The sequence below is a fragment of the Rissa tridactyla genome, chromosome W (genome assembly GCF_028500815.1).
Source record: "Rissa tridactyla isolate bRisTri1 chromosome W, bRisTri1.patW.cur.20221130, whole genome shotgun sequence".
Lineage (NCBI taxonomy): Eukaryota > Metazoa > Chordata > Aves > Charadriiformes > Laridae > Rissa > Rissa tridactyla.
The window spans coordinates 3,626,628-3,652,645 of record NC_071496.1 but is presented as its reverse complement, the minus strand read 5'-3'; the positions used below and the strand labels follow the sequence as shown (position 1 = coordinate 3,652,645).

The 26,018-nt window shown below is 50.9% G+C and overlaps 1 protein-coding gene across 3 annotated transcripts in view; it reads right to left on the bottom strand.

Annotated features, from left to right (window-relative positions):
* Positions 1-9,494: 9,494 nt before the first annotated feature.
* Positions 9,495-26,018, bottom strand: part of LOC128902097 (mothers against decapentaplegic homolog 7-like) — a 28,883-nt gene continuing 12,359 nt past the window's right edge. For all 3 annotated transcript variants that reach the window (XM_054184467.1, XM_054184468.1, XM_054184469.1), the window contains one exon: positions 9,495-10,941. In XM_054184467.1, coding sequence (XP_054040442.1) covers positions 10,403-10,941 — 539 coding nt within the window. In that variant the 3' untranslated portion in view covers positions 9,495-10,402. The remainder of the gene's footprint in view (positions 10,942-26,018) is intronic.

Sequence of the window (26,018 nt, the reverse complement as noted above, 5' to 3'; positions counted from 1 at the left end):
AGATCACACCCATGGGCTGGGTACCAAAAGCCAAGCTTAACGTCGAGCTTTTAGGGGCGGACCCTGAAGTAGAACCATTTAAAGCAAAACCACAGAGGGGCAGAAACGTGTTGCTTCAGGAGATGACGGATATGGAAGGCTACATCCACATCCACAGTGACTTCTTGTCTCTCTAGCAGGTCGCCCATTTTTCCTCCTCCCTCATCGCTCAGCCCAGGGCTCATTTGGACCAGGCGAATCTCTCACATCGTTTGGGTCAGGAGGGTTCGGTGCCTGATGGAGGAGCTTTTGCACAGCCCTGGGCATGTCAAGCCTGCGGTTGTCCCTCAGCTACTCGCACCGGGAGTCCCAGAGCCCAGCCAAGCCCTGCCAATCCAACCATTTTAAAAAAAAAAACAAAAAACAAAAAACAAAAAAATAACCCATAACTTAATAACCCTTTTTTTTTTCCCCTCACCTGTCCAGACCCTTAATCTTCAGCCTGCGCTTTTCAAATTTCTCCTGCAGTTGGAGGACAGGAGAGTTTTGTGTGCTTTTGACAAGGGTGAGAGGCCTACAGAGCCCTTGGAGCTCTCAGATGCTCATGAGCTTCTTGTAGATGCCCAGGAGCCACCAAGCAGAGCCCACGTGCGGGAACCCTGCAGGGAACTTAAAAAAAGCAGCTGAGACTTTGGGACGGAAGCGTATGACCAAGATCTGCTATTCCCTGTGGTTTCCTGCTCTTCATCTCCACCATCTCCATTTTCAGGCCCATTTTAGACATTCCTCAAATTCTGCGTTTTCGTAATCCTGTTCCCCTTATTGCTTCAGCTGAGGTTGCTTCACTGGACTGTCCACCTCCACTGGAAGGAGGTGAATGTATTTGAACTTTCTGAGCTCTGAACGCCAAAATCGCCTTGTCTCCGTCTTCCTGAAATTTCCTAAGCCACGAGCAGGTCTGTATCTGGAGGTCGGTTTCCTGTAACAAAGCAGGTCCCTATCTGGAGATCTGTTTTCCTGCAACCAGAACATGCCCCAGGTGAGAAATTTGCCTCCTGAACTCAGCGTGACCTCCAAGAGCTGAAAGGCTTTGGATTAGGAGCATCGGGCTTGACTGCGCTGAAAATCAATCCAACCCCGGAAGCCGCGCTGCCGAGAGCGGTGATGCATCCCTGCAAAACAGCTCAGAAGTCCCGAGAAATGTTATTTTTATGGGATACCCACTAAAACACCAGTGCCTGCTAGCGGTCCAGCCCAACAGCGTCCCTCAGGCCAGAGGTCTCCCAGGGATAATCCCAACTGGGGGTTGCGGTCCCACCGTCCCTCTCTCCAGATGGAGCTGGCGGCGCCTCCACCAACTGCAGCCTCATGTCTCCCCCCCCCCGCCAAAAAAAAACCTTAAAAAAAAAAAAAAAAGGACCTGAAGGGTTAAAGTAACAATGAAAGTTTTACGAGTCCAGGCTCCAGATGTTGCAGGCAGGAAGATGAAAGCGATCTCCTCTGCCTGGTTGGGGAGGCACTAAGCCCTTAATAGCCCGTCCTGCGGAGGCAATGCCCTGCCTCCAGCCCCGCTCGGCTTCGTCTCCCCGTTGGAAGCGGTTCGGCCGGGGGAGCCCGCAAGGCAGCGAGTCGCTGCGCGAAGCCTTTCTGTCCCACTGCTCGCTCTTGATCAATTATTAAAAGCAGAAAATTCTCCAACCGTGAAATTCATCCCGGCTTCGCCGCAGCATGCTGGGCTGGAAAAAAATCAAACCGCAGGGCCTGCGCTTCCAGGGGAGGGAGTAAATACCTCTTCCAGTGGGGTGTTTTGGGGTGCCGGGGCATCTCCAGGGGTTTGGTTTTGGCGGCACCAACCTTCCTCCTCGGCTCCTGTGGCCACCACGGCTGAGCGTCCTTCCCGCCCACTGCTGTGTGGGGCCCCGCCACCCTCCCAGCCGCCCTCAGGATCAAGATCAAGATCCCATCAAGTTCAAGAAGGTTGGTTGCCCTTCTTTCACCTCCATCGGGCTCTAGCAAACGCCTGGACACCTGGTTTCTGCTTTCTTTCACCGAAACCCTTTTACGACAACTTAATTTTCTCTTTTCCTCCTCTTGCAACCTCTCAGTCTTGGCTTGTCTTGCTCATGGGAGGCAAAACCTGTTTTCTGACCCATTTTCCACTGGAGGTTGGCTCTAAACTGAGCTTGTTAGCTTCAGGAGGTGTGATACTGGGTGCCGGTTATGTCCCTTCACTGGTTGAATGATGGGACCCAGAGCTGTCCTACTCCTTTCTTTGCAGGGTGCCTCGCGCAAAACAGGTACCGTTGGGTTTAGAATGTGATTTTTTTCCCTAATTTTAAGCACATTCAGATCGGCGTTCTTGTCTGGGCAGCTGTAGGGAATAACAGGGGACCCCCTCAGCTCTCACACAACAGCTCCCCAGAGGTCTCTGGTGGCCCAGCTCCAGCTCACGCCTCAGAATAACTTACATATTTTCTACTGGACAGGGGATATAAATACACCCATGGTCATGCCAGTCCCAAGTGTTGCCACTACAGCAAAAGTAATAGTGCCTTGCAATATATGAGATTGTTATTTATTTTTTTTTTCCCTTTTTTCCCACGTGTGTTGTAACCCTAGTAACCGACAGCACCCATATCGTACGCTGACGTACGCTGCTTTGTTCCCGTCTGATACAAAGAAAGACTGAGAACACTTCACCACCACCGAAAGCTGATGAAACCAGCCAGAATTTACTCTCGGAGCTGTTCTACCACCCAGCGGGCCTCAACCTCCCTTCCTTCAGCCCTAACCCTGCACAGAAGACCGCAAGTTGATGGAACCAAGAGCTTTGAGCATCTGCCCCGCACTACGGGGCTCAACCAGGCTCAAAGGGGCTCAGCTCCTCTTGGCCGAAGGAGCTCAGAGCCCCCACCACCCGATGGTGCCTACGGCCTGGGCTTTGGGTGGTTGGTTGGATGGGGGGAGTAAGGAGACGCCCCCCCGTCTTGTTTCAGCTCAAAGGAGTGTGCAGTTACAGGAGAGCGAGCGCATGAGCTGCTCACCGTAAATACCTCATCATTGCATATGGCGCCAGGCACACGCCAGGGCTGGGACAGGGACATCAACGTCCCTTTGCGCAGCGTGTCTTCATCACTGAGCTGGAGTCCTGCTTCTGCTCGGTCCTGCTGGTCCTTTCTCCCTGTTCCAATGAGCGTCTCAAAAGCCCGGCCACCAAAGGACCACTGCCCCAGCTCAGACAGCAAAGCACACCCTTGTTCTTACCACAAGGTCCTTCAAGGAGGACAAGTCATGGCCCAGCTTGACCCATCTCTGCTCCAGGAGAGCTGCTAATTGAGGTCTTCTCCCTCCACCCAACCTTCTTCGTTTCTGGAAGCAAAACTGAATTTCCCCACCACCACCACCAAAATTTCCACCACGCTTTCACATCTGATGACGTTGTCAGGAGGTTCAGGAGTTATTGGGTGTGCAGCTGACGGCCAGATGGACATGTGAGCACTGGAGTTTCGTGGCTTTCAGAAACTGGAGTGTTTAAAAAGAAAAAAAAAAAAGTGGATGGTCAGATTCATCACCGGGAGTATTTTGGTAGTTCATGACGCTGGTCCAGTCAGCATGACAAAGAGGAAACATCCCGGGATTTTCCACCAAAGCTGTCGACAAGGACCTTGGCTGGTAAACGTGACACAGCGGTGACTTCCCTGTTAACCACTAGAGCTACCTGAGCCTCTCAAGCGCCTCCGTTTTTGTTTCATTTCATCTTTAAGCCACCCAGATGGTTGCGCAATGACTCACCGGAGTGCTCAGGGATGTCCCTCTGACTCCCTTGTGCAAATATGCAAAGGCTGGGCAGGGACATCCTCCCGCCAAAGCCTGGTGGCACGATGAGGTCACGGGGGATAGAACTCTCCCAGTATGGACTGGAGGGTTGGATCCGATCCTGGCCTTGCTGTCATCCCCAAGCACAACACCTCTCATTGCTCCTCGTGCATAGGCTGCTTGGGGCAAGGTCTTTTCACGATGCTTGTCCCCAAAAGACTCAGGACCCCATGTGAGTCCCTGTTACTGTGCAGATAAATGCCACAGGAGTAGCTCCGTCCATCGCTTCTTGCTGTGAACATGTCCCTTAGTCGGTTGGCCCAGCCCACGTTCATCTCCTCCCTTGAACCACCAGAGATCTATCCCCTCCATGACATCTTGTCTCCAACCCTGTGCCCAGTAAAGCAGAATATATTTTTAAGCACGTGTAGACAACCCAAAGAAAATGCTCTTTCCGTGTACATGGGTTTTTTATTAATTGAGCTTAAGCCAGTTCTTCACCGCTTTGCCTCCAGAAGCCCTTGCAGACCAGGACACGCATATACGTATAGACCCAACTGAGCTACTGGTTGCAGGCTGATTTAAGCTCCACTGAGCCAGCTTTACACCGGTCAACACTGAGATCGAAGTACAAGCACCGTAAAGCAAATATTTTTCCAAGGACTCATTTCTCTGAATTGTGTGGAGCCACCAACCCATAACCACCACATCATCCTGCATGGACAGAAGGGCCCATTCACCCGATGGGCTTACAGGCAAACTGCGAGAGAAGAGCCCAGACGTGCCTTGGAGTAGATGGGGAACGAGTCAGATGCTGAGCATCACCTACACGAGGCTGGAATCACGGCTCTGCGCCACGATCCCAGTGGAAATCCGTTTGCAAACGGTTTTCCCATGTGGAAAACCATCATCTCAAGATGGTGGAGTTTTACCTCCTTCCCTTGCAGTACATCAGCCGTCACAGACACTATCTTTTATCAGCAGTTGACTCTCTGAGCGTATTTCGCGTGTGATTTAGCAGCAAAGTTACATCGTTTGACCCTTCTTTATTGCACTCTTCAATTACGGCTCGGCAACATCGGGATAAAAAGGCCCAACTGTGCTGTAATTTACTGCGTCGCAGCGTATCATTAGAAGATTTAGCACTGATTATGCTGGAGCCGTGGTCCAAAGCAAGAGTACAATTAACTAGAACGGACTGATTTCAGACATCCCGAATTTCCAGAGAAATCCTTTTAGAAGGAGGAGAGGAGGGAGACATGTCTTGCCGTCTGCTGGGAAATCAGGACTTCAGACTGTCTCCACCAGCTGATGTCTGAGCCTCTTAAGGGAATGAGATTTCTGTAAGGTGATTTCCAAGGAGGGAAGAGTGGAAACCACAGCTAAGCCGTACAGAGCACGATGATACGTGAGGTCCCAGGGCCACCGCTGCTCCGTTGGAAGATGTCCATGGAGCTGGGGGGCTGCTCAGACCTGGGGAAGTGCGTGAATTTAGGTGCTGTGGGCGTGGGGAAAGAAGGACGTCACGTTGCTGGCCAGGAGTGACCTGGAGGTTGGGCATCAGCGTTTTCGTTTGGGAAGGAGCCGGCTCTGCCCCGGCCCACAGCTCCTCCATCCAAGGGCAGGTCGGGGCTGTGGTTCTGCTCCTTAATCCGGGCGTTACCGGATCATCCCAATTTGACCAGATCAAGAGTGGCCGCATAACCGCATTTCTACACAAATTACCTCCAGCACGGGGACGACGGGGGGGGTGTGTGTTCTGCAAGCCCGTGTGTTTCGGGCCTGGCTTTGCGCCAGCGGCAGAGGGACTCACCTCAAGTGAGAGTGGTCGGACCAGACGAAGTCTCCGGCCGGAGAGGACAACGCCAGCAGGACCACATCAGACCAGCTTTATAGCGGGTCAGCACTTTGCTTTAAGTAGCCGCAGCTTTTCCGAGCCCTAAGGATGGATTTACAGTGTCGGCAAACCCCAGCCAAAGGGGAAATTCTTCCTTGCTTTTACCTCCAATCTCGATTTTAACCTTCGGGATCCTTCCCACCAGCCCTGGAGGAGAACAAGCTCTGGGTGAACGGGGACACGTATGAGCCGGTGCTCAGCATCCTGCTGTTGCGTTCTTTTTTTTCTTTTTTCTTCTTTTTTCTTTTTTTTTTGCGTTGAATAAGGGCTAAAATTAGCTCAGCAGGAGGTGAGGACTGGAACATTTTAGCTAAAGCTGCCGTAGCATTGAAAAGCCGGAGTTTTGCTGATTATTTCCCAGCTTTCTTACTGCGAACAGCGTCGCCTGGTCTTTTATTTTGACAGATGAATGCGAGTCAAAAAAAAAAAAAAAAAATCCCCTAAAATAAAGTGCTCCCTGAGTTGTTTCAGCTCGTTCTCCAGATGATCGCTCTAACATTTCACCTGGAAAGCCACGTCCAGCTGAAGGTCCAGCCGGCTCAACACGTCTCCAGCCATGGCCAAGGGTAATCACATAGGACAGGGTGTAAAAGGGGTTGCGTGGAGGACATCCCAGGCCCAGCAGACCCTGGCTGCACCTTGCAAGTGAAACAACACCCCACCAGCGCTGTGCCCATCACGGGGACACCTCCACAGCCAGTCTCTGGGCTTTGCTGGATCAGTTTTCCTCTTTGCGTTATCATAGAACTATAGAACTGTTTGGGTTGGGAAAGGGAACTTTCGAGGCCATCTAGTCCAACCCCCCTGCCACGAGCAGGGACATCTTCAACTAGATCAGGTCGCTCAGAGCCCCGTCCAACCTGGCCTGGAATGTTTCCAGGGATGGGACATCTACCACCTCCTTCTTTATAAAAAATTTCTTCCTTGTATCTAGTCTAAATCTCCCCTCTGTTAGATTAAAGCCATTAAACCCTTGTCCTGTCCCAACAGGCCCTACTAAAAAGTCTGTCCCCATCTTTCTTATTAGTCTCCTTTAAGTACTGAAAGGCCACAAGAAGGTCTCCGCGGAGCCTTCTCTTCTCCAGGCTGAACCCCCCCAGCTCTCTCAGCCTGTCCTCCCAGCAGAGGGGTTCCAGCCCTCCCAGCATCTCCGGGCCCTTACGTATTTTGGAAAACCGTGAAGAGTGTTCGGTTAGGAGCACAAGATTTCCATCCTCTGCTTTCAGCTCTCAGGAGGAGCAATGGTTTGTAGCCTCCGTGTCTCACAAGTGGAAAGCCTGAGAAACAGTCAGGTTAAATGACTTCGTCACATCTCCTGGACCGACGAGCAAGGGACAAGAACCCAGATCCCAGTTCAAAGGACACTGTCATCTACGCTACAATTCGGCTTCCGGGCTTTAACCACCAGAATATGGTATGTACCTCATGGAACAAGGTGAAAACACCTGCAAAACATCTCTGAAACGCAGAGCCCTCTGGTGTGCCCACTTGGCTCGTTGCTGTCACGCAGCAGGGACAAAACTATCACCACATCTCTCCTGGGTAAAGACCAACGTCTAGGTGCCAGCACAACAGCTTGGAGGGGGGAGAAGTACGAGCGAGCCCAATATTCCTTAGCTTTTGGTTACTCCAGAGTAAAAGCCAACTTCTCAGACGGATGACCATAACCCTACTGTGGCCATCGACCTGCTGGCTCCTAGATTCGGAGGGAATCTTTCCAACCCCGGGTCCCTACTGCCTGCACAACCCTGCTCCCGCGGATAAACACTACAAAAGCTCAGAGTCGTCGACAGCTTATTTTGCACTAGTCTGCTTCATCCTTCATCTGTAGAGCCTTTGACGGTGTGTGGCCCGGGTGGGCATCAAGGACGCAGATGGGAGCGTTCCTCCTTGAGCTTCTGCTGAAGCCATCCACGCTAGTTTGGCTGCTGGTCCACGAAGGTATGATGTGATTGTTGGGTATTTCATGTCTGCTGGTGCAGAAGGGGAAGAAACTGAGCCAAATTGTAGCACAGACGACGTTGTCCCGACATCTGCCCTTCCAGGTGTCTTTTAGTGCGTATCAAGCATCCATCATTCCCTCAGCCTTCGATGCAGACTCCCAGCTGAAGGGTGAGAGGATGGAAACTGAAACTCCCATGCAAACCTCACGCATGATGAAAAGCCGTTTTGAAGCTGGTTCATGGGTTCAGTGACACGAGTCCAACTGAAGGCACAGTCGATTCAGAGCAAATCTAACACCCTGTCTCAATAAATCCCTCTGGGTCGGGCACATCTCCATTGAACAGGAAGGCGCAGCGTTGAGCGAACCCGGTCCAGATGCTCACAAAGCCTCATCTACTGCCATGGCCATCAACCACGTGAAGGACAGTAGAGGCTGGAAGTCACATTCCTGAAGTCCAGGCGCTTTGGCATAGAGGGAGCTTACAAGCCCCATCTGGACCTTCTACCTCTCCAAATTCTTCTGTCTCCAGGACCCTGGTGGTTTCAACTCCAGGTCCCCCTCCACAAAAGGCAGGAACGAGCTGTAGGGACCTTCTCCCCGACAGAGGACGTGCAAGCGGGATGGAGCAGTGGATGCCTGAAGGCAAGGCGAGTACAGTAAAAGGCAAAGCCTTTCTTTCCAGAGGCGAGGAAGATGAAGAGGGCAGGAAATAGTTGAGGAAAACCCACCGAGGACTGGCTTTCCCCTCTTCTCCTCAAATTTTCCTCCTCGCCTGGTGGCATGGGCCACCCGAGTCCCAGCACAGTGCAGAAGCTTGGCCTCCCCTGGTATTTCAGGGACTGGGACAGTGTCGAATGGGAGCTGGCTTCCTAGCACGGGGGTTCTTTCATGTCGAAACGATGAGAAACAGGAATAATGACGAAACCAACGCCGGCAGATTTTGGGCAGCGAGCCGGGAACCCCTGTGCAACCCGCCCAGATCCATCCAGCCCCTCCAGACTTGGGCTCCTTGGGTGCATCCAAGTCGGGGAGCCCAGAGTTGCGCACACCCAACGGAGCCCCAAAACTCAGGAGTGACCCCCATCTGGGTCCCACACGGGGTCCCCACCGCCGACCCCGTGCCATACCCGCCTGGAGCAGCATCTCTCCTCCCTGCCTCATCCCCCACCACTAAAAGAAGCCACTCCGCACAGCCTGGGATCAAGTGTAGGTTTTTATTTTTTAATGGAACATAAAACTCCTTTTAGAAAAAACATTCATCTGGATGATAACACCCATAGAAAAAAACACCAATCTCGTGTTCTTTTTTTTTTTTTTTTTTTTTTTTAATTTGGCATTTGTTATTTGCATTTATATTAAAGCAAAGTGCATCTTTCTTATTTTTTTTTTCTCGTTTATACACATTGCACAATACATAAATAATGATGCTTATAAAACGTCTTTATATTTACAAGTAATAATATATTTATATATAACATAAAATACATTTTTTTTTTCTTTAATAAATCTCAGGGTTCTTTTTTTTTTTAAGGAGTCCTTTTTGTGTGTGTGTGTGTGTGTGTGTGTGTGTGTGTGTTTTATTTCCAAAGCACTACAATGCTAAAGTTCCAATGAGAATGCTCTCTTGTTCATTTAAACCTTTATATTTAGAAAAATAGCTTATGTTAAGGTCTAAACATGCTCATTGAGCTAAGAACAGTGTAAAAGTATCATACTCGTGTATGAATTCAAGAAGAAATGAAAGCACAACTGCATTTCCAGATAGGATGGTACCGGGATAACCTGATGGAAGCAGGTTACGACAGACCAACTATCGTGAACACTTTTTTTTTTTTGTTTTTCTTTTTTTTTTTCCTCCTCTCTTTTCCCGTTCCTTTTTCCTTTGTTTCGTCGGTTTGGTTTTTGTTTCGCTTTTGTTGTCAGGCTCCTGTCGCTTCGCACCTCAGCTCCGACGATAAAAGCCCGACGGGCCACGCGCGAGGTTTCTCCGCTCTTGGTTTTCTCCCCTTGCATCAATCCATGACCATGGCGGGGGGGGGGAACAAAACAAAACAAACACCCGCCCCCCCCCCCCAAAAAAAAGCGGTGGAAGGATGAACACAGCGACGTTAAGAGACGTGAACCCAGCGATGAGAAAAGCAAAATAAAAAAAAATTTAAAAAATAAAATGAACAAATAAAGACGCGGTGGGGAAGGTTTTGCACCATACCCTTCGGTGGCAACGTGGGGTTAGCACCGCTGGGGAAGGGGTCTCGGCGTCACCGGCACCGGCGACGGCCGGCGGCAAGGGGAAGGCGGTGCGTAAAAAATGCAGGTATCTCGTTGTTTTATCCGAGAGAAGGAGCTGTGACGTAGAGCAAGTGGCTTCCGAATCCACTGATCGCACAGGACAATCCTTTCGGAGGCGCGAAATAATTACCGTATGCGATCCATTCCCCACCCCCCCACCCCCCCTCCCCGCAACCCTTCTCTCGCCCTTCTGAGTTATTGGTCATTCACACTTTTAAAAAATAAAAAGGGATATTTATCAAAAGACCCGAGGCAAAAAAAAAATAAAAATAAAAAAAAACCAACAACAACAACAAAAAAAAACCCCACCAAAAAAAAAAAAAATAATCTTTCCATAAGCTATTTCTCAAAACGGGTTGGGGGGGAAACGAACAAAAACAAAACAAAAACGAGAAGTTTTGCATGAAAAGCAAGCACTCAGAAGGAAATAATAGCAGCAAAGTAGTATAAATGTCGTGAGTCCACTCTGTCTCGAGTCATCGGTTATTAAAAATAACCTCCAACCAGCACGGGCAACTGCTGATAAACTGTCTCGTGTAGCACTGGCCCCAGCCTTTCACAAAGCTGATCTGAACGGTAAATCCGGTCCATGGTTGCTGCATGAACTCATGGTCGTTGGGTCTCTGCAAGCTGTACGCCTTCTCGTAGTCAAAAGCCTTGATGGAAAAACCTGGAAACACTTTGTGAACCAGCAACGTCCTGGAGTCGGGGTTGTCCAGTGTGGCCGACTTGATGAAGATGGGGTAACTGCTGCGGTTGTACACCCACACGCCGTCCACTTCCTTGGTGAGCTGGATGCCGTAGCCGATCTTGCTGCGGACCTTCTGCACCAGTTGGCTTTTGTTGTCCGAGTTCAGCTGTCCGAGGCAGAAACCATTCCCCTGAGGTAGATCATAGAAGATATCCAGGGAGGGCTCTTGGACAGAGTACAGCCGACCCACGCGCGTTTTCTCTTCCCAGTATGCCACCACACACCAGTGTGACCGATCCCCCGGCTCCTGAAGAACTTGGGAATCTACAGAGAAGAAAAAAAAGACAAATTGAGCATCGTGGGGTTAATACGACCCAAAAGCGATGCAACAAAACAACGGCAGGTCCTTGCCTGCCCATGTCTTCATGGGCATGCCCATGCACACACCCATAGCGCATCCACCATTTCCAAAAGCCAAGTGTTAAGGCCACCGTTAAGACCATTAAGTTGACCCAGGGTTCTGTCACCTGTGTTGCTTCCCTGCCCAGCTCTGGTTAGCGATGTAGGTAGCAGTTACAGGTCCTGAATCCCCAAGTCCACCTTCAGAAGCAGCTTGAGACGACCGGCAGCGCCAGTGGCGCAACCATCCCTCACCCCCAACCATCACTAGGACCACCTTCAGTGCCAACAGGAGAAATTAGACGCTCCAGATCCAGCAAGACCAAACACCCTTAAACCTCTTACTTGCACCCACCGCCCGATGGATCCATTTCCATGAGTAACCCCAGGGGACCGGAGGGGATAAGGACTCCTCTGCTCTAGCTGATGGGGTTTTTCCCTGCCCGCAGGCAGAGGTGGTGATGGGAGAGGATGGAGATGTTGGATGAAGCCCCATGGGATGCACCATCAGACAGCGGCAGGGTGGGGACCAGAAACCTTGCGCTTGTTAACAAAAATGGCCTAAAAAAAAAAACCTCCAAAAAACCCCAAAATTCGTTCCTGTAGCCCTTCTTTTGACGCCTCCGCCCGCAGCTACCCCCTGCGAGCAGCGAGGATAGGACGTAGGAGGAAAAAGCAATGGGGGGGGGGGGGGGGGAACCGAAAAAACACGAAAAAGCCCCTTTTCCTGACGGAGGAGCCCTAGCAGCCCAGTGGGTAGTTCCTTCCAGCCTCATCAGGCACGTTAAGACCCGGGAACTATTCATCTTTATAATTGTATTTTAAAAAAAAAATGAATATATTTAAAAAAAAAAAAAAGAAAAATCAAGCTGGGAATGGGAGTTAGCGAGCCGTTGCCGAAACAACCCCCTGCACCACGGGAGAAGGTACGGGACCGGGGACGGTGGGTGACCCCGGCACCCCAAAGCTCTCCCGGCATCGCCCCAGCATCCCCCCCAAAGTGCCCCCCCCAGCCCAGGTAACCGCAGCGTTACGCTGGCTGCCTTGTTTTCTGGTTTGTTTGGTTTTTTTTGGGTTTTTTTTGCTATTAATAAGGCAGTTTTCCCAACGCGGGCGTTTTTTTGTTTTTTTTTTTTTTTTTTCTCCCGTCTCCGAGTCGTGCTTCAAGCCCCGCACTGTGCTTTTAAGAAAAAAAAAAAAAAAAAGAAAAAAAAGAAGGGGGAAAAAAAAAAAAAAAAAACCCAAAACCAAACCCAGCCACACACTTTTAATTTCCTCATTTCTATGCCAGCGAGGAAAATATTTCTCCAGTTGCTGGAGGCAGCTACTAAAAACGGGCCTGACTGCGTACGCCCCGAAACAGGGACCCTCGCTCCCGGCTGAAACCCCCAATGGGGTGCCCCCCACCCAAGGGGGGCACCCAGCAGGGCAAGAAACCCCCCCGGGGATGATATTTCCTGGGAGACAGAGGAATTTGGGGGGGGGGCGATGCTCAGGAGATAGAGGAATTTGGGGGGGGGACGGGACAGACGCTCCTGGATCCAGGGAGATGATGCTCCTGGGTCTGTCTCCATCACTCATCGTGCCCCCCCCGCCCCAACGATGCTCAGAGCTCCTTGGGTTTGGTTTTAGAGCAGTTGAGGGAATTTCGGAGCAACAGCTATCAAACCCCGCCGAAAATCCTATAGGTTTTAATTTATTTGAACATAAAAGCATCCCTTTCAGGCGGCAGCGGCGGGGTGGGGGGGGGGGAAGAGTTTTTCACCTGATATTTGTGCTTGCGTTAGTGAAGACCACTCAACAAGTAGCTCCTTGCCGCTTACAGAGAGTTATTTAATTGCCAGCGCATTTAAAAAAAAAAAAAAAAAACTTAAAAAAAAAAAAAAAAAGAAGAAAACTGCCTTGGCTATGAATGAACAGACCTTTATGGAGGGCTGGAAGTTCATGAATGAATCCCACTAGGTTTTTCAATGACATGGGGTGACCAGACCTCAAGGACAAGTCTTAGGTAATCCAGGATATATTTTTTTTTTTTTTTTTTAAGGAGCCGATGCCAGCACACAGTATAAATACGCCAGAGCCTCTTCCGTTTGCGGGATTCGGCTGTTGACTGGATGTCTAGTCAAAAAGCCATGAGAATATAAGGCTTGAGCGCGGATAAACAGGATCAGGCCTCCCTGCCAGCCGCCGCTAAAGCCGCTTTTCACCGTTGTTGGGACCCCGGCGGAGCCTCCCGAGCTCCCACCCGCCTCCCCGACTCCGGCATCCGCCGGGAAAAGGGGTGGGAAAAGCCGGTGGCATCACTCAGGCGGCGGAGGCAGGAGAGGAGGAAAAAATGACGCAGAGATGCTGCCTTCAGGGACGGAGGGAAAATTTTTTCCCCAAAAGGCTTTTTTGGTGGCAATGACCGCGGGTCTGGGCAAATGAAGCAACTAGGTGGATTTTTGCCCCAAAACGCCCCGCTGGGTTCATCAGGACCCACCATCCAACTCCCGTCTCCGCCTGCCGCAAACCCACCTAAAAACCCGCATCCCGGGATACTGGCGGCCACAGCGCCGCCCTCAACGCGTCCTCGTGCGCGACGGCCCAAGAAACGGCTGAGGAACGCTTTGGGATTCTCGTTTTGAGTGAAAAGCATCGTTTTTACGAGCTCCTCGGAGCAAACCCGTCCCTTTCTAAATGCCTGGAAAACTCCCAGCGAACTGGGAGCGTTCCCGTATTCCACCAAACAATGATAATGTGTAATGCTATAAACATCCGCGCTATTATTTCATTATTAAGCATCCCTCTCCGCTTGCTGCTATCATTGGTTTATTATTATTTTCCACGGTTTGCATTACAGCCTGCCTAGGGGCTCCGTCAGGCCCTCCCCCCGCCAGCGCATTGTGCAAGCTTATTGTGAAAAAAAAAAATAATAATAATAAAAAAAATATATATATATAAATAACTGCAAATAAAGCAAGCCTGCCCACAGGAATTGAGCGAATTAAGTCATATTGATCACAAAGTTGGGTTTACGGAGAACGGCGGTGTGAAGCAGAGCACGGAGGGGTGAAATCAAGGCATTAACTTGATACCCCAAAGACCTGGGGGGGGAACTTTTTGGGAAGTTTGGTGCGGACAGCAATGAAGGCGGCGATGCCCCAGCCCAACCACATCATTCAACATCACATTCCCACTGAAAAACTGGGGTTTTTTTTCCTTTTTTTTTTTTTTTTTTTTTACACCCTCCTGAAGGGCTGCCCTGACTTTTACCGGCACATCCCTGGGAAGAGTGTCCTCCCCAAAAGCATCATCCCAGCTACTTCCCAACACACCAACCGGCATCGGAAGCCGGTTTCCCCACCACCTGCCTTGACCCTTGGGAACATCGAGTCCTGCCCAAAATTGCCCAATAAAAGGCCACAGCCGGGATTTTTCTAGCTTTGGGTGCGCACACGCTGCCCGCGGGCTCAGGGCATCATCCTGCTCCGGGCAGGGATGCTGCAAGAAAATGTTACATCCATACGGAAATCCTGGAGGATGGGAACACGGGAGTAACAACCTCAAAAAATTTAAAAGCTGCTGAAACCCAGAAGGTTCCAACTGAAGGTGGATATGGGAGATTCACGCCACGGAAACACCCAAATGTACCAGTTACAGCCCCACGCTTGGTTCTCCCAAGCTGCGGCAGGAGGATCCACATCTCACGTGACTTGGAAGGGACCGAAAATTTCTGGTGTGGCTTTTCTCCTCGACACACGAACCCTTTTAAGATGACGAAACCGTGGATTTTTTTCTTTCTGAGCTCCAGCGGTTTCATTAGGAGCTCGGGACGCAGCTCCTGGCCGGCTTTCGGCCCTCCGCCTTGTCCCGGTGCCAAGTTCACGAACGTAGAGGGGAGGTGGGCTGGCGATCTTTTGTTTTGCTTTGTTTTGTTTTGACACAGCTAAAGGTTTTCCTGTAATCAACCGACTTCGAAAGAAAAACAGCAAGTTTAGCGCACGCTGAGCTATCTCACCCGCCGGGACTCCTCCCACCTAATCAAGTCAAGAGCTATCTCAATTGTCACCGATATCCACGATAACAACAACTCAGCGCTGAAAAATGGGAATACAACCGCGTTCCTCATTAGGTTTTTAAACGCCTGTAATTGGATCTTTCCTCAATGATATTAGGACGAGATGCAAATTAAATTATACAGCTGTAAAAGTCTTCCAAACAACGTATTTATACTTTTCAGATAATATTTTTTTAAGAGTAGCTTTGACCCAAAGCATCTTCTCATGCTCTTCCTGAACTTCTCACCGTCACACCTCTCCCCACATTCCTCTGTGATCCCTGGGGCTGGAGTTCCCACCAAAGATCAACCCTCACACAATACTCACCATGGCGTCATCTACCCATCCACCCTAGGCATCATCTAGACTAACGAAAGTCTCCTCATTTTCATAGAATCACAGAATGGTTTGGGTTGGAAGGGACCTTCAAGACCACCTAGTTCCAATCCCCCAGATCAGGTTGCTCCAAGCCCCATCCAACCTGGCCTTGAACACCTCCAGGGATGGGGCAGCCACAGCTTCTCTGGGCAACCTGGGCCAGAGCCAGGGGCTCGCCACCCTCACGGCAAAGAATTTCTTCCCAATATCTCATCTAAATTCGCTACGCTCCCTGATACAGAGTCCCTGAATGATAAAGAATCACAGAATGGTTTGGGTTGGAAGGGACCTTTCAAGGCCATCTAGTCCAACCCCCCTGCAATGAGCAGGGACAGCTTCAACTAGATCAGGTTGCTCAGGTTTTGTGGTACCTTCACCTGGGCCACTTGCGGAGGTGACACTGCACGCACTACCCATAATCCAACACAAACGGGTAAAGACAACGGATAAATTCATGTAGATGTCCACCACGAAATCACAGCACCAAAAGGAGATTGGGCTTATGGACCTTTCCTAGAAGGACCAGGACCCAGATGTGAGCTCCTGGGGCAGCAGGGGGGACCTGAGGGAATGCTAAGATCCCTGCCTGGCTTCCCAGGAGGCAGCTTTCTGCTGGAAAACGAGCGATGTGAGCACCGCCGATGAGCAGATGAACCCACGGTCCTTCCTCCTTTGTCCGTCAGCACACGTGGAGGGCATCTGTGCTTAAAAAAAAATTGGCTGGACTGGTGTCAGCACAACGTGTCGTCTAGCCAGAGCCAAGGCTGAGACCAAGCTCAGAGCGTCTCGCGCCCGGTAATCTCTCTTGGCTGACCTTAAGCGGCATTTGCGAGCCCGGGGCAGAGCCAGATCCCCCATCTTCTCCGGCTTGTTGAGATGGAAGAGATGGAGACACAAACCCCGGAGCTTTTTATGGGGTTTTAGATGCTCCTCTTGAGGGTCCTCAGGGCAACTCGGGGCACTCGGGTTTGCAATTTTGCCCCTCGTGCTACTGGCAAGCGCTGTTTTTGCAGGATCTTGGGGAAAACACAACCCCTAAACTCTTACTCGAGAAGCGAACGGGCATTACATCCAGGTGAGGAGGACACCCAAGCATGACTTGCAACCATACAGGTCATCAAAGCAAAGAAGAACGGGCGCCAAAAATGGAAATCTTGCTTCCTTTCTCATCTCTCGGGTAATTCACAGGCTACTTGGGCGGGGGAACAAACAAAAAGAAAAGAAAAAAAAAAACCCAAGAAAAACCCTTCAAAGCCGGATTTCCAGGTATGCTTTGCAAAAGCAAAGCGCAAAAAAAAAAAAAAAAAAAGTAAAAAAAAAAAAAATCCAAATTAAAGGATATATCCTGCTGCAGAAAAGGGTCTTTGTGCCTTTAACGGAGTTTGTGGGCAGCCTGGAGACACCACCCACGGCAATGTTTGCCCCAAACCTTTTATATCTCCCTGCACACAAGGGCTAGACAGCTTCAGCTTCCTCGCCCTCCCCCTGCTTTTGCCGGCTGGGATGGTTTCTGAAAGACTAATTTAGAGGACGGTCATGTGTTAAGCCTCCTGTTGTTTGCAGAGAAAATAAACCCCTTACCTACTGCAGGGATGCCACCGCCCAAGGTGGCCCGTGGGGTCCTTCCACCGCGCCAACACAAGAGCCCCCAAAGAGCTGGGACAGTCGGTCACGTCAACACATACTTAGGGAGCCCTTAATCTGTGGATTATTCACACGATAGACCATAACATCTCTTTAGGAGCCATTACAGCCCATCGTGTCAGTAGGTACTTACGGAGTCCTTAATCCGCGGATTGACAGGCTAGACCATAAATTTGTGTCTATGTCTAATTAGGCAGCTCTTATTACTCAACGTATACAGTAGTCATGCAGGCTAAAGAGCCTTAAGATTCTTCCTTTTAATTTATTAACAAGTTGTCCACCCCGCCACTTGAACGGCTCCTTGCTCCGAGCAAAATAAGGCAACTTTGCACGAAAATAAACGTCCACCTGAGTTTTGCCCTTCAAAACTTCGATTTGCTGAAGTTTTCTAAGGGCTGGGATCCAGAAGCTTGAGACGTTGCCAACAGATTTGAAAACGTGCAAGTCTGATGAGGACACAGAGGATAAAATTTGGCAGAAGCCACCAGGGGAAGGAGGAGTGTCTGGGATTTCCTGATATTTGTAACTTTGGTTCAGAATCATGATGAGCAGCAACCTACGAGCTTGGGAGTGCTCTGCCCGGTCCCCTGGTGACTCAACCGAGAACTTCCATCACCTTCACCATGGCCGGGAAAACCTCTTGTGAGATCAAGACAAAAACGAGGTTCGGTTAGATGCTGGGCAGAGGAGATGACCGATCCCCGAGGACATCCCCTAAGGTTCCTGCCCCCAATTTGGTGGGAGTCAACCTTCGCTCAACCTGGAACCCAGCCCTGAGCTTTGAGGGTTAATTCAGGGATGGGACACAAAAGCAAGAAAACAAACCCAGAAAGGGTCCCTGCAAGCGGGTTGTTGCAGACCCACAACGCCTCGAGAACGGGCACCAGTTTGGCGAAGGCCAAGGCTGGCCCAGGAGGGATGTCCAAGCTTGAAAAACAGAGGGTGATCAACACAGACGTTGTGAAGGAAGCCCAGCTCCCCCCCATCCCCAGCATCGAAGGACGGCGAAGAAAGAACCAAAGTGAAACTGCTGAGTTCACGGAGTCCACCAAACCAGAAGTTTGCTTCATAAACATCCTATTAGTCACTGCTCCTGTCTAATTACGGTGATTAATCAATTACCACGGCTAAGAAACGACTCGAGAAGAACAACCTTTTTTTTCTTTTTTTTTTTTTTTGGTGCCCGTTTGCTTTAAAAGCCAAGCAAGGCCGCAGCTACAAGGGGAAGAAAAAAAAAAAAAAAGAAAAAGAAAAAAAAAAAAAAACCAACCATGCAGGCACACACCAAAAAATGCCTGTCTGCCCGTCTCCAGCGGTTAGAGAGGAGCCAGCTGACTCCAGTTTCCTCCGTACCAGGCTTCGGGCCTCATCAGCCATGCAAATTATAGAGTACCGTGCTGTCTGAAGGCCGAATTTCGACTCAGCTCAGAGAAAAGCCTTAGAGGAAGGGTGGGGATGAAGAAGCCAGCCAAATCCATTCATAATATTTACAGTAAATGGGCCTCTTTGCTGTTGTTTAGTATACAGTCGGTCTAATTATTTTTTGAAGTTTTAATTTAAAGAACCTTCTTTATCTGCCTCTCCTCCTGCACCCCTCAAAGGTGTGGGAAAACTTTTCCCTCGTTTCAAAAAAGCAGTAGGACGGGAATCCCTTCCCTAAGCTCCAACCCGGCACAGTCGGGTGGGACAAAGGGATGCTTCAAGAGGGGATATCCTTCCAGAGCGTTGCTGCCAACACCCATGGGGTTTTTGAGAGACACACACACATACCCCCCCCCACCCCAGGCCACCCAGACAGGCAAGAGGACATGCAGGTCCATGCGGAACCCACCCCCAAATCCTATTTTTGCTGCTTGTGTCCCTATTTCTATTCCCCAGCACTGGTGGGGATGTCCTGGGTGGACTTGTTGCTGGCTCAGGAGGCCATCACAGCACTCTCTGTCCCCCTCCCCTGCCTTGATAGCAACCCGGAATAATGACATTTGAATGACAATCAGCCAAGAGGCTCCTCTGGAAAATGCAGGAAGCCCAAGCCAGCGTTGGTGAGATGCTGTCATGCGACCCTCGAGCAACCCCGGGGTTGGTACCAGCCCCAGCTCCTGGAGATGTTCCTCAGCAGCTACCAAGACACACCTCTTCTCCACCCAAACCCAACCCAGACCTCAACCAGAAACCTTCTGAGAAGGAGAAAGCCAGCACACAAAGGGCTTACGACGATGCAAATCAGACCTGAGGATGAGCTTGCCAAAATATCTCTCCCGGCTTGGGTTGTGCTGGAGCATCCTGCCCATCGTCCTTCCAGCGCAGGGTTAAGCCACCGACGCTGAGGCCCGAAGCCACCAGAGGCCACCAGGCCATGCCAGCCCCCCCTCCCTCAACACAGCCACCACGCTCCTCCGTTTTAGAGAACGAAGACCTTAAAGCTCTGCCGAAGACCTTAAAGCTCTGCCGTTGCCACGACAAGGGGGGAGGTCGCCCGGTACCTGGCGATGCCCCGGGGAGGGCAGGGATATGGCCCCCAGGAAAGCCACAACTCCTCCCGCCCCCCTCCCCCCGACAACGTGTAGCTCCGTGGGCTACACGTTAAAAACCTTGTAAAGACCTTAATAAAAACTGAAGCAGAGCAGTCTAGGATTTCCAAACGGATACCTAATACCCAGATGTGTGTTGGGATTTCCCCCCCCCCAGCCTCCGCCCCAACTGCATTCCACGCACACACACACACACACGGCATCGCCGCCGCTCTCATTTCAACATTGAAGGGGAAAAAAAATAAAAAATAATAATAAAAAAGGCCTCTCCTCGCAGCACACCGACCTAGAATTCTCCCCCAAAGACCGCAAACGGACGTAAAGGTGTGTTTCCCGCCCCCCCCCCAAAAATAATTAAAAAAAATAAAATAAGACCACCACCACCCCCCCGGCCCCAGCTCCCTTCTCCAGAGCAGCATCCCTCGCAGGGATGCAAACCCATGGAAAAAAAGCAAGCTTGGAACAAAAGTCCTTTTCACGCCCGTCGTGCCCCGCTCTGTAACAATTATGAAAACTGTTTAGCTGGGCTGGCATTTGGAGCATTTACTGCATTCCTGCCAATAAATTCCAGTCCCGGATCCGATGGAAAAGGCTCCCCCCCCCCCTCCCTTTCCCCTCCCTTGCCTTCATTCCTCCTGGCTTTCTTTACAACCTAATACCCTGTCGACGCGCGGGGCCAGGGCCTACTTAGGGGGGAAAAAAAAACACCCAGCGCCAGACTGGAGACAGCGCGCAGACTGAAAAAGTTAATCATTACTTCTGTCTGCCTTCATAATCTAATCACGCCTATTCCTAAGAGCGGGCGGCGAAGCACACGCTGGCGGACAGGCCGGGTCGCCGCCCAGGGACGGACGGACGGACAGACGGATGGACGGCATCGGTCCCTAGCCGGGCAGGGGGGCAAACGAGGGATGGACGGATGGATGGACGGACGGCGTTTGGATGGGAGTTCACAGGCCCGGGCCACGCACGCACCCCTCCCCTCGCCTCTCACTTTGCTCTGGATTAATAACGCTCAGCAATTATAGAGAATATTACATTCATTAAGTAATTAACCCTCCCGGCGCTCCGGCGGAGTTGGCACTCCCCCCCCCCCCCACCCCCCCCAGCTTTCGCAGACGGAGGCCGGCAGAGGTTTGCCCCGGGCTATAAAACGGGGCAGGTCGGCATCCCATGGATTTTAAAAAAAAAAAAAAAAAAAAACCAAAAAAAGCTCCTTGCGCTCATCCCACTCTGCTTTCGGTGGCAGCAGCAGAGCCGTGTCCCAGGCAGGGACAACGCCACAGCCGGGGTGGCATCACCGTGACCCAGCAGCATCCTCCCATGGGGACAAAGCCCGGGGGAACTGGCCATCACCAAGACCCAGTAGCAGCATCCTGTGGAGGCAAAGCCCAAGGGATTTTGGGCATCTCCAAGACCCAGCAGCACCCTCCCATGGGGACAAAGCCCAAGGGATTTTGGGCATCACCATGACCCAGCAGCATTCTCCCATTGGGTCAAAGCCCGGGGGAACTGGCCATCACCAAGACCCAGCAGCAGCATCCTGTGGAGGCAAAGCCCAAGGGATTTTGGGCATCTCCAAGACCCAGCAGCAACCTCCCATGGGGACGAAGCCCAGGGGATTCTGGGCATCACCAAGACCCAGCAGCATCCTCCCATGGGGACGAAGCCCAGGGGAAATGGACATCACCAAGACCCCGCAGCAGCATCCTGTGGAGGCAAAGCCCAAGGGATTTTGGGCCTCTCCAAGACCCAGCAGCAACCTCCCACTGGGTGAAAACCCAGGGGAATTGGACATCACCAAGACCCAGCAGCATCCTCCCATGGGGACAAAGCCCAGGGGATCTGCCCCACCCCTGAAAGTGTTCTTCCTCATGCCTGGAGGTGTTCAAGGCCAGGCTGGATATGGCTTTGAGCAACCTGGTCTAGTGGGAGGTGTCCCTGCCCAGGGCAGGGGGGTGCAACTAAATGATTTTTAAGGTCCCTTCCAACCCAATCCATTCTATGATTCTACGATCTGGGGCTTGGCAAACCCAGCACCACACCGGCTGCTCCAGAAAATAACCTTGGTGCAACATCTCAGGTGTGTCAAGGCTTCGTGCTCTTGACACCCGGGATACATTTTCCATGCTCAGCTGTGACAAAGAACAGGAAAACTACAGCCTCCGCGTACGAAGATTTATGGGTTTGTTCCTTCTAATGAGCTAAAAAGTCTCAGCCCGGCTTCCAAAGAAAATGAATTCATCAGTTCAAACGCAGTGATGTAACTTCAGGCTCCCAACTCCTTTTCCAAATAAAACTCCTGCTATTTGATGCCCGCTCGAAGGATGATTTTATGGAGTTATTTACTCCGTCCGCTCTGCCCAGGAAGGTGTCGCCGGAGCCCAGCCATGGGGTCACCACCAACCATCCCGCGTGGGCGAGCAGCAACTCATCTCACTGTTTAATTTCTCAACTCTTTTGCTATTTTCCCTGCCTTTCTAGTCACCTTGCGCACCAAGGTGCAAACAGACACACGACCTCCACCCGCCGTGGAGGTGATCCTCCCCCTCGACGGTGACGCCCGGCCAATTTTTAGCAGCTAGAAATTCAACTCATTGGTTTCCATCACCGATAATCACCGGATCCGGAGCCAACTTCACCGGTTGTAAAAGCGAAGGATGTTTCAACTTTCGCCACCTTCCCAGCACCCGAGTTTCTCCGATGCGAAGCCAGCTCTTATCGATGCAGTTTTGGTGGCTCTACAAACAAAATCTATTCAACCAATACATCTAAATTATATATAACTATAGATATATATATAGAGAGAGAATATACTCAATATATATTATATACAGAGAGAATATAGTCAATATAGTGAATATACTCAACCTATATGTACTATATATATATTAATCATGTATTGAATATATCCTATATATTATATATAATTATACATTTAGTATATTCAAAATATATATATTCAACCTATACATATATACAGGTTGAATAGATTTTGTTGAATATATAACCGTCCGTAGCTTCGCTTATTATGTACACATATAGGTACACATTTGCACCAAGGCTTAACGGCCCGAGCGGTTCCGAGTTATTCATTTAATGGAGAAATCGGCTTTTCCGCCTGCCCAGGCATTCAGGGAAAAGCCGGAAAAGCCCACAGGAGCCAGGACTTCACCCCAAAGACGGCTTGCCAAAACCCAGCACCCCACTGGGCATCTTCATCCCTGAAGAAGGATGAGGAAGGACCACAGAGCCAGGTACCCACCGTCACACAGGGAAGAGCATCACTAGGACCTCCTGCAACCACCCCACTGGGCATCTCCCTTCATCCCTGAAGGAGGATGAGGAAGGACCACAGAGCCAGGTACCCACCGTCACACAGGGAAGAGCATCACTAGGACCTCCTGCAACCACCCCACTGGGCATCTCCCTTCATCCCTGAAGGAGGATGAGGAAGGACCACAGAGCCAGGTACCCACCGTCACACAGGGAAGAGCATCACTAGGACCTCCTGCAACCACCCCACCGGGCATCTTCCTTCATCCCTGAAGGAGGATGAGGAAGGACCACAGAGCTGGGTACCCGCCATCACACATAGAGGAGCATCACCAAGAACATCACCAGGACCTCCTGCAACCACCCCACTGAGCATCTTCCTTCATCCCCAAGGGAGGATGAGGAAGGACTGCAGAGCCGGGTACCCACCATCACACACGGAGGAGCATCACCAGGACCTCCTGCAACCACCCCACCAGGCATCTTTATCCCCGCGGGAGGATGAGGGAAGACCACAGACCCAGGTACCCACCATCGCATAGGGAGAGGAACATCACTGGGACCTCCTGCAACCACCCACCCCACCAGGCATCTTCCTTCATCCCTGAAGGAGGATGAGGAGGGACCACACAGCCGGGTGCCTGCCATCACACATGGAAGAGCATCACCAAAACCTCCTGCAACCACCCACTGAGCATCTTCCCTCATCCCCAAGGGAGGATGAGGAAGGACTGCAGAGCCAGGTACCCGCCGTCACACAGCGGGGAGCATCACCAAGAGCATCACCAGACCTCCTGCAACCACCCCACCGGGCACCTTCCTTCATCCCTGAAGGAGGATGAGGAAGGACAATAGAGCCAGGTAGCCACCATCACACATGGAGGAGCATCACCAGGACCTCCTGCAATCACCCCACCGGGTATCTTCCTTCATCCCTGAAGGAGGATGAGGAAGGACAATAGAGCCGGGTAGCCACCATCACACAGGAAGAGCATCACCAAGAGCATCACCAGACCTCCTGCAACCACCCCACCGCGCATCTTCCTTCCTCCCTAAGGAGGATGAGGAAGGAAAATAGAGCCGGGTAGCCGCCATCACACATGGAGGAGCATCACCAGAATCGCTTGCAACCAACCCGCTCAGCATTTCGCTTCATCCCTGAGGGAGGACGAGGAAAGCCCTCAGAGCCAGGTACCCACCATCGCAGACGGAGCAACATCACCAGGAGGACCTCCTGCAACCACCCCGCGGTGCTCTGCCGTTGCCGGCGCAGCCCAACCGGGGGAGCTGAAGCTGGGAGGTTTTTTTTTTTTCTGCAGCGAGGTTAAAAGGGTAGAGAAGGGCTGAGCCAGCTCTTACGGGGTGTTTCTTTTTTTTCTTCTCCCCCCCCCCTCGCAAGTTAAAACCAAGATAATGACACTGGGTGGGGACCAATTTGAAGGGCTGAGCAGCCAAACCAAAATTAGTCTCCCGGCCAAGAGCTTCCTAGGCCTCACAGTTTGGGGCAGGAAGCTGAGAAAAGGCACGATAAAAAAAAAAAAAAAAAAAAAAAAAAAAAAAAAAAAAAGAAAAAGATTCCTCGGGAAGCTCGAGCATCGTCGCGCTCAAGCAAAGGTGACCCTGCTAGTCAAATATTTTTCAACATAATAAAAAGAAAATAAAAGCAGCTTCGGCAAAGCGGAGCCCATGGGATGGGTTTGTTTTGGTTTTTTTCTCCTTTTTTTCTTCTCTTCTTTCTCCTCCTCCCCCGGCACTTTCTTTCCTTTCACTAATAACTATGTTTTCTTGAAGTTTTGCGTCTTTTTGTTTGTTTTTTTTTTTTTTTTTTTCCCCTTGGCTCTTTCCTCATAAAAGACTGATGTAATTTCCTGTCTTGTCCCAATGTTTCCTGTTAATTAACAGGGTGAAAGTTATCATCACGCATTTTAAACGGCTACCCAAAAGTGGGGAGGGGAAAACAACCAGGGCAAAAAAGAAAAAAAAAAAAAAAAAAAAAAAAAGAAAAAAGAAAGGGGAGCGAAGGGCTGGCTGCGGGCAAACACCGCGTCACATCCCCCAGCGCGCAAAAAAAAAAAAAAAAAACCTGGAAAAAGCCTTTTGGACTCGACACACACACACCCCCCACACCCCGCCAAGGGGGTTTGCGCATGGGGGGGGGGGGGCCGACGCGTGCCCCCACCCTTGCCTGGATGGGGATGGAAAATCCCTGCGATGCTTGCCCAGAAAAGTTCTTTTCTCGCATTAAGAAAGTAAAAGCAAAGGAAAGAGGGAGAGGGAGAGGGAGAGGGAGAGGGAGAGGGAGAGGGAGAGGGAGAGGGAGAGGAGAAGAATGAGAAATAAAAAAGTCAAAATATAATAAAAAACTAAACTAAAATATAATAAAAAAAATAAAATAAAACAAAACAAAATAAAACAAAACAAAATAAAACAAAACAAAATAAAACAAAACAAAATAAAACAAAATAAAAGAGACTACAGAGAAAGAGGCAAGCCGGCAACACCCCAGATGCTGCTTGTCTTAAAAGAAGTAGTTAAAAAATTAAAAAAAAAAAAAAACAAAAAACCAAAACACACAACCCCCAAAAAAAAAAAACCCCCAACCAAAGCAAGGGGCTAATCCGAAGCCAGCAGGCGGAAATCCTGCGAGACGCCGAGACGAGCTCCTTCCCTTCCCCGACCTCAGCCCCGCGCAGGATGAGGCCGCTCGCTTCTCCCTGCCTTCCCGGTTCCTCAACAGCAGCCGTGACGCAGCCGGTACCCCCGGCGGTACCGCGGCCAAGCCGGCGGCCTCGGCACGCCGAGGCGGGGCTGTGGGGTGGGGGGGGGGGGGAGAAAAAAAACCAAGCGATTTAGGCAAAAAGCGAGGGTGGTTAGAACAGAGCCCGTGCCTCAGCGGTTAATAATATCCCAGCGCCGAAAATAAACTGGAAAGGAAGCTCCTTTGTGACAGTCGGCAGGCAGCCAGGCTGCGGCGTGGGTCATTCAAGCCGGCGGGGGGGACGGCGGTGGGGGCACCCACCCGCGCCAGCACCCACCACCCAGCCATCCCCCTCCCGAAGCACCCCATGAGGGATGGGGGCGGTGGGGGGGGGGGAAGCTCCGTCCACCCCAATTTTTTCCCCCCCTCCGCACC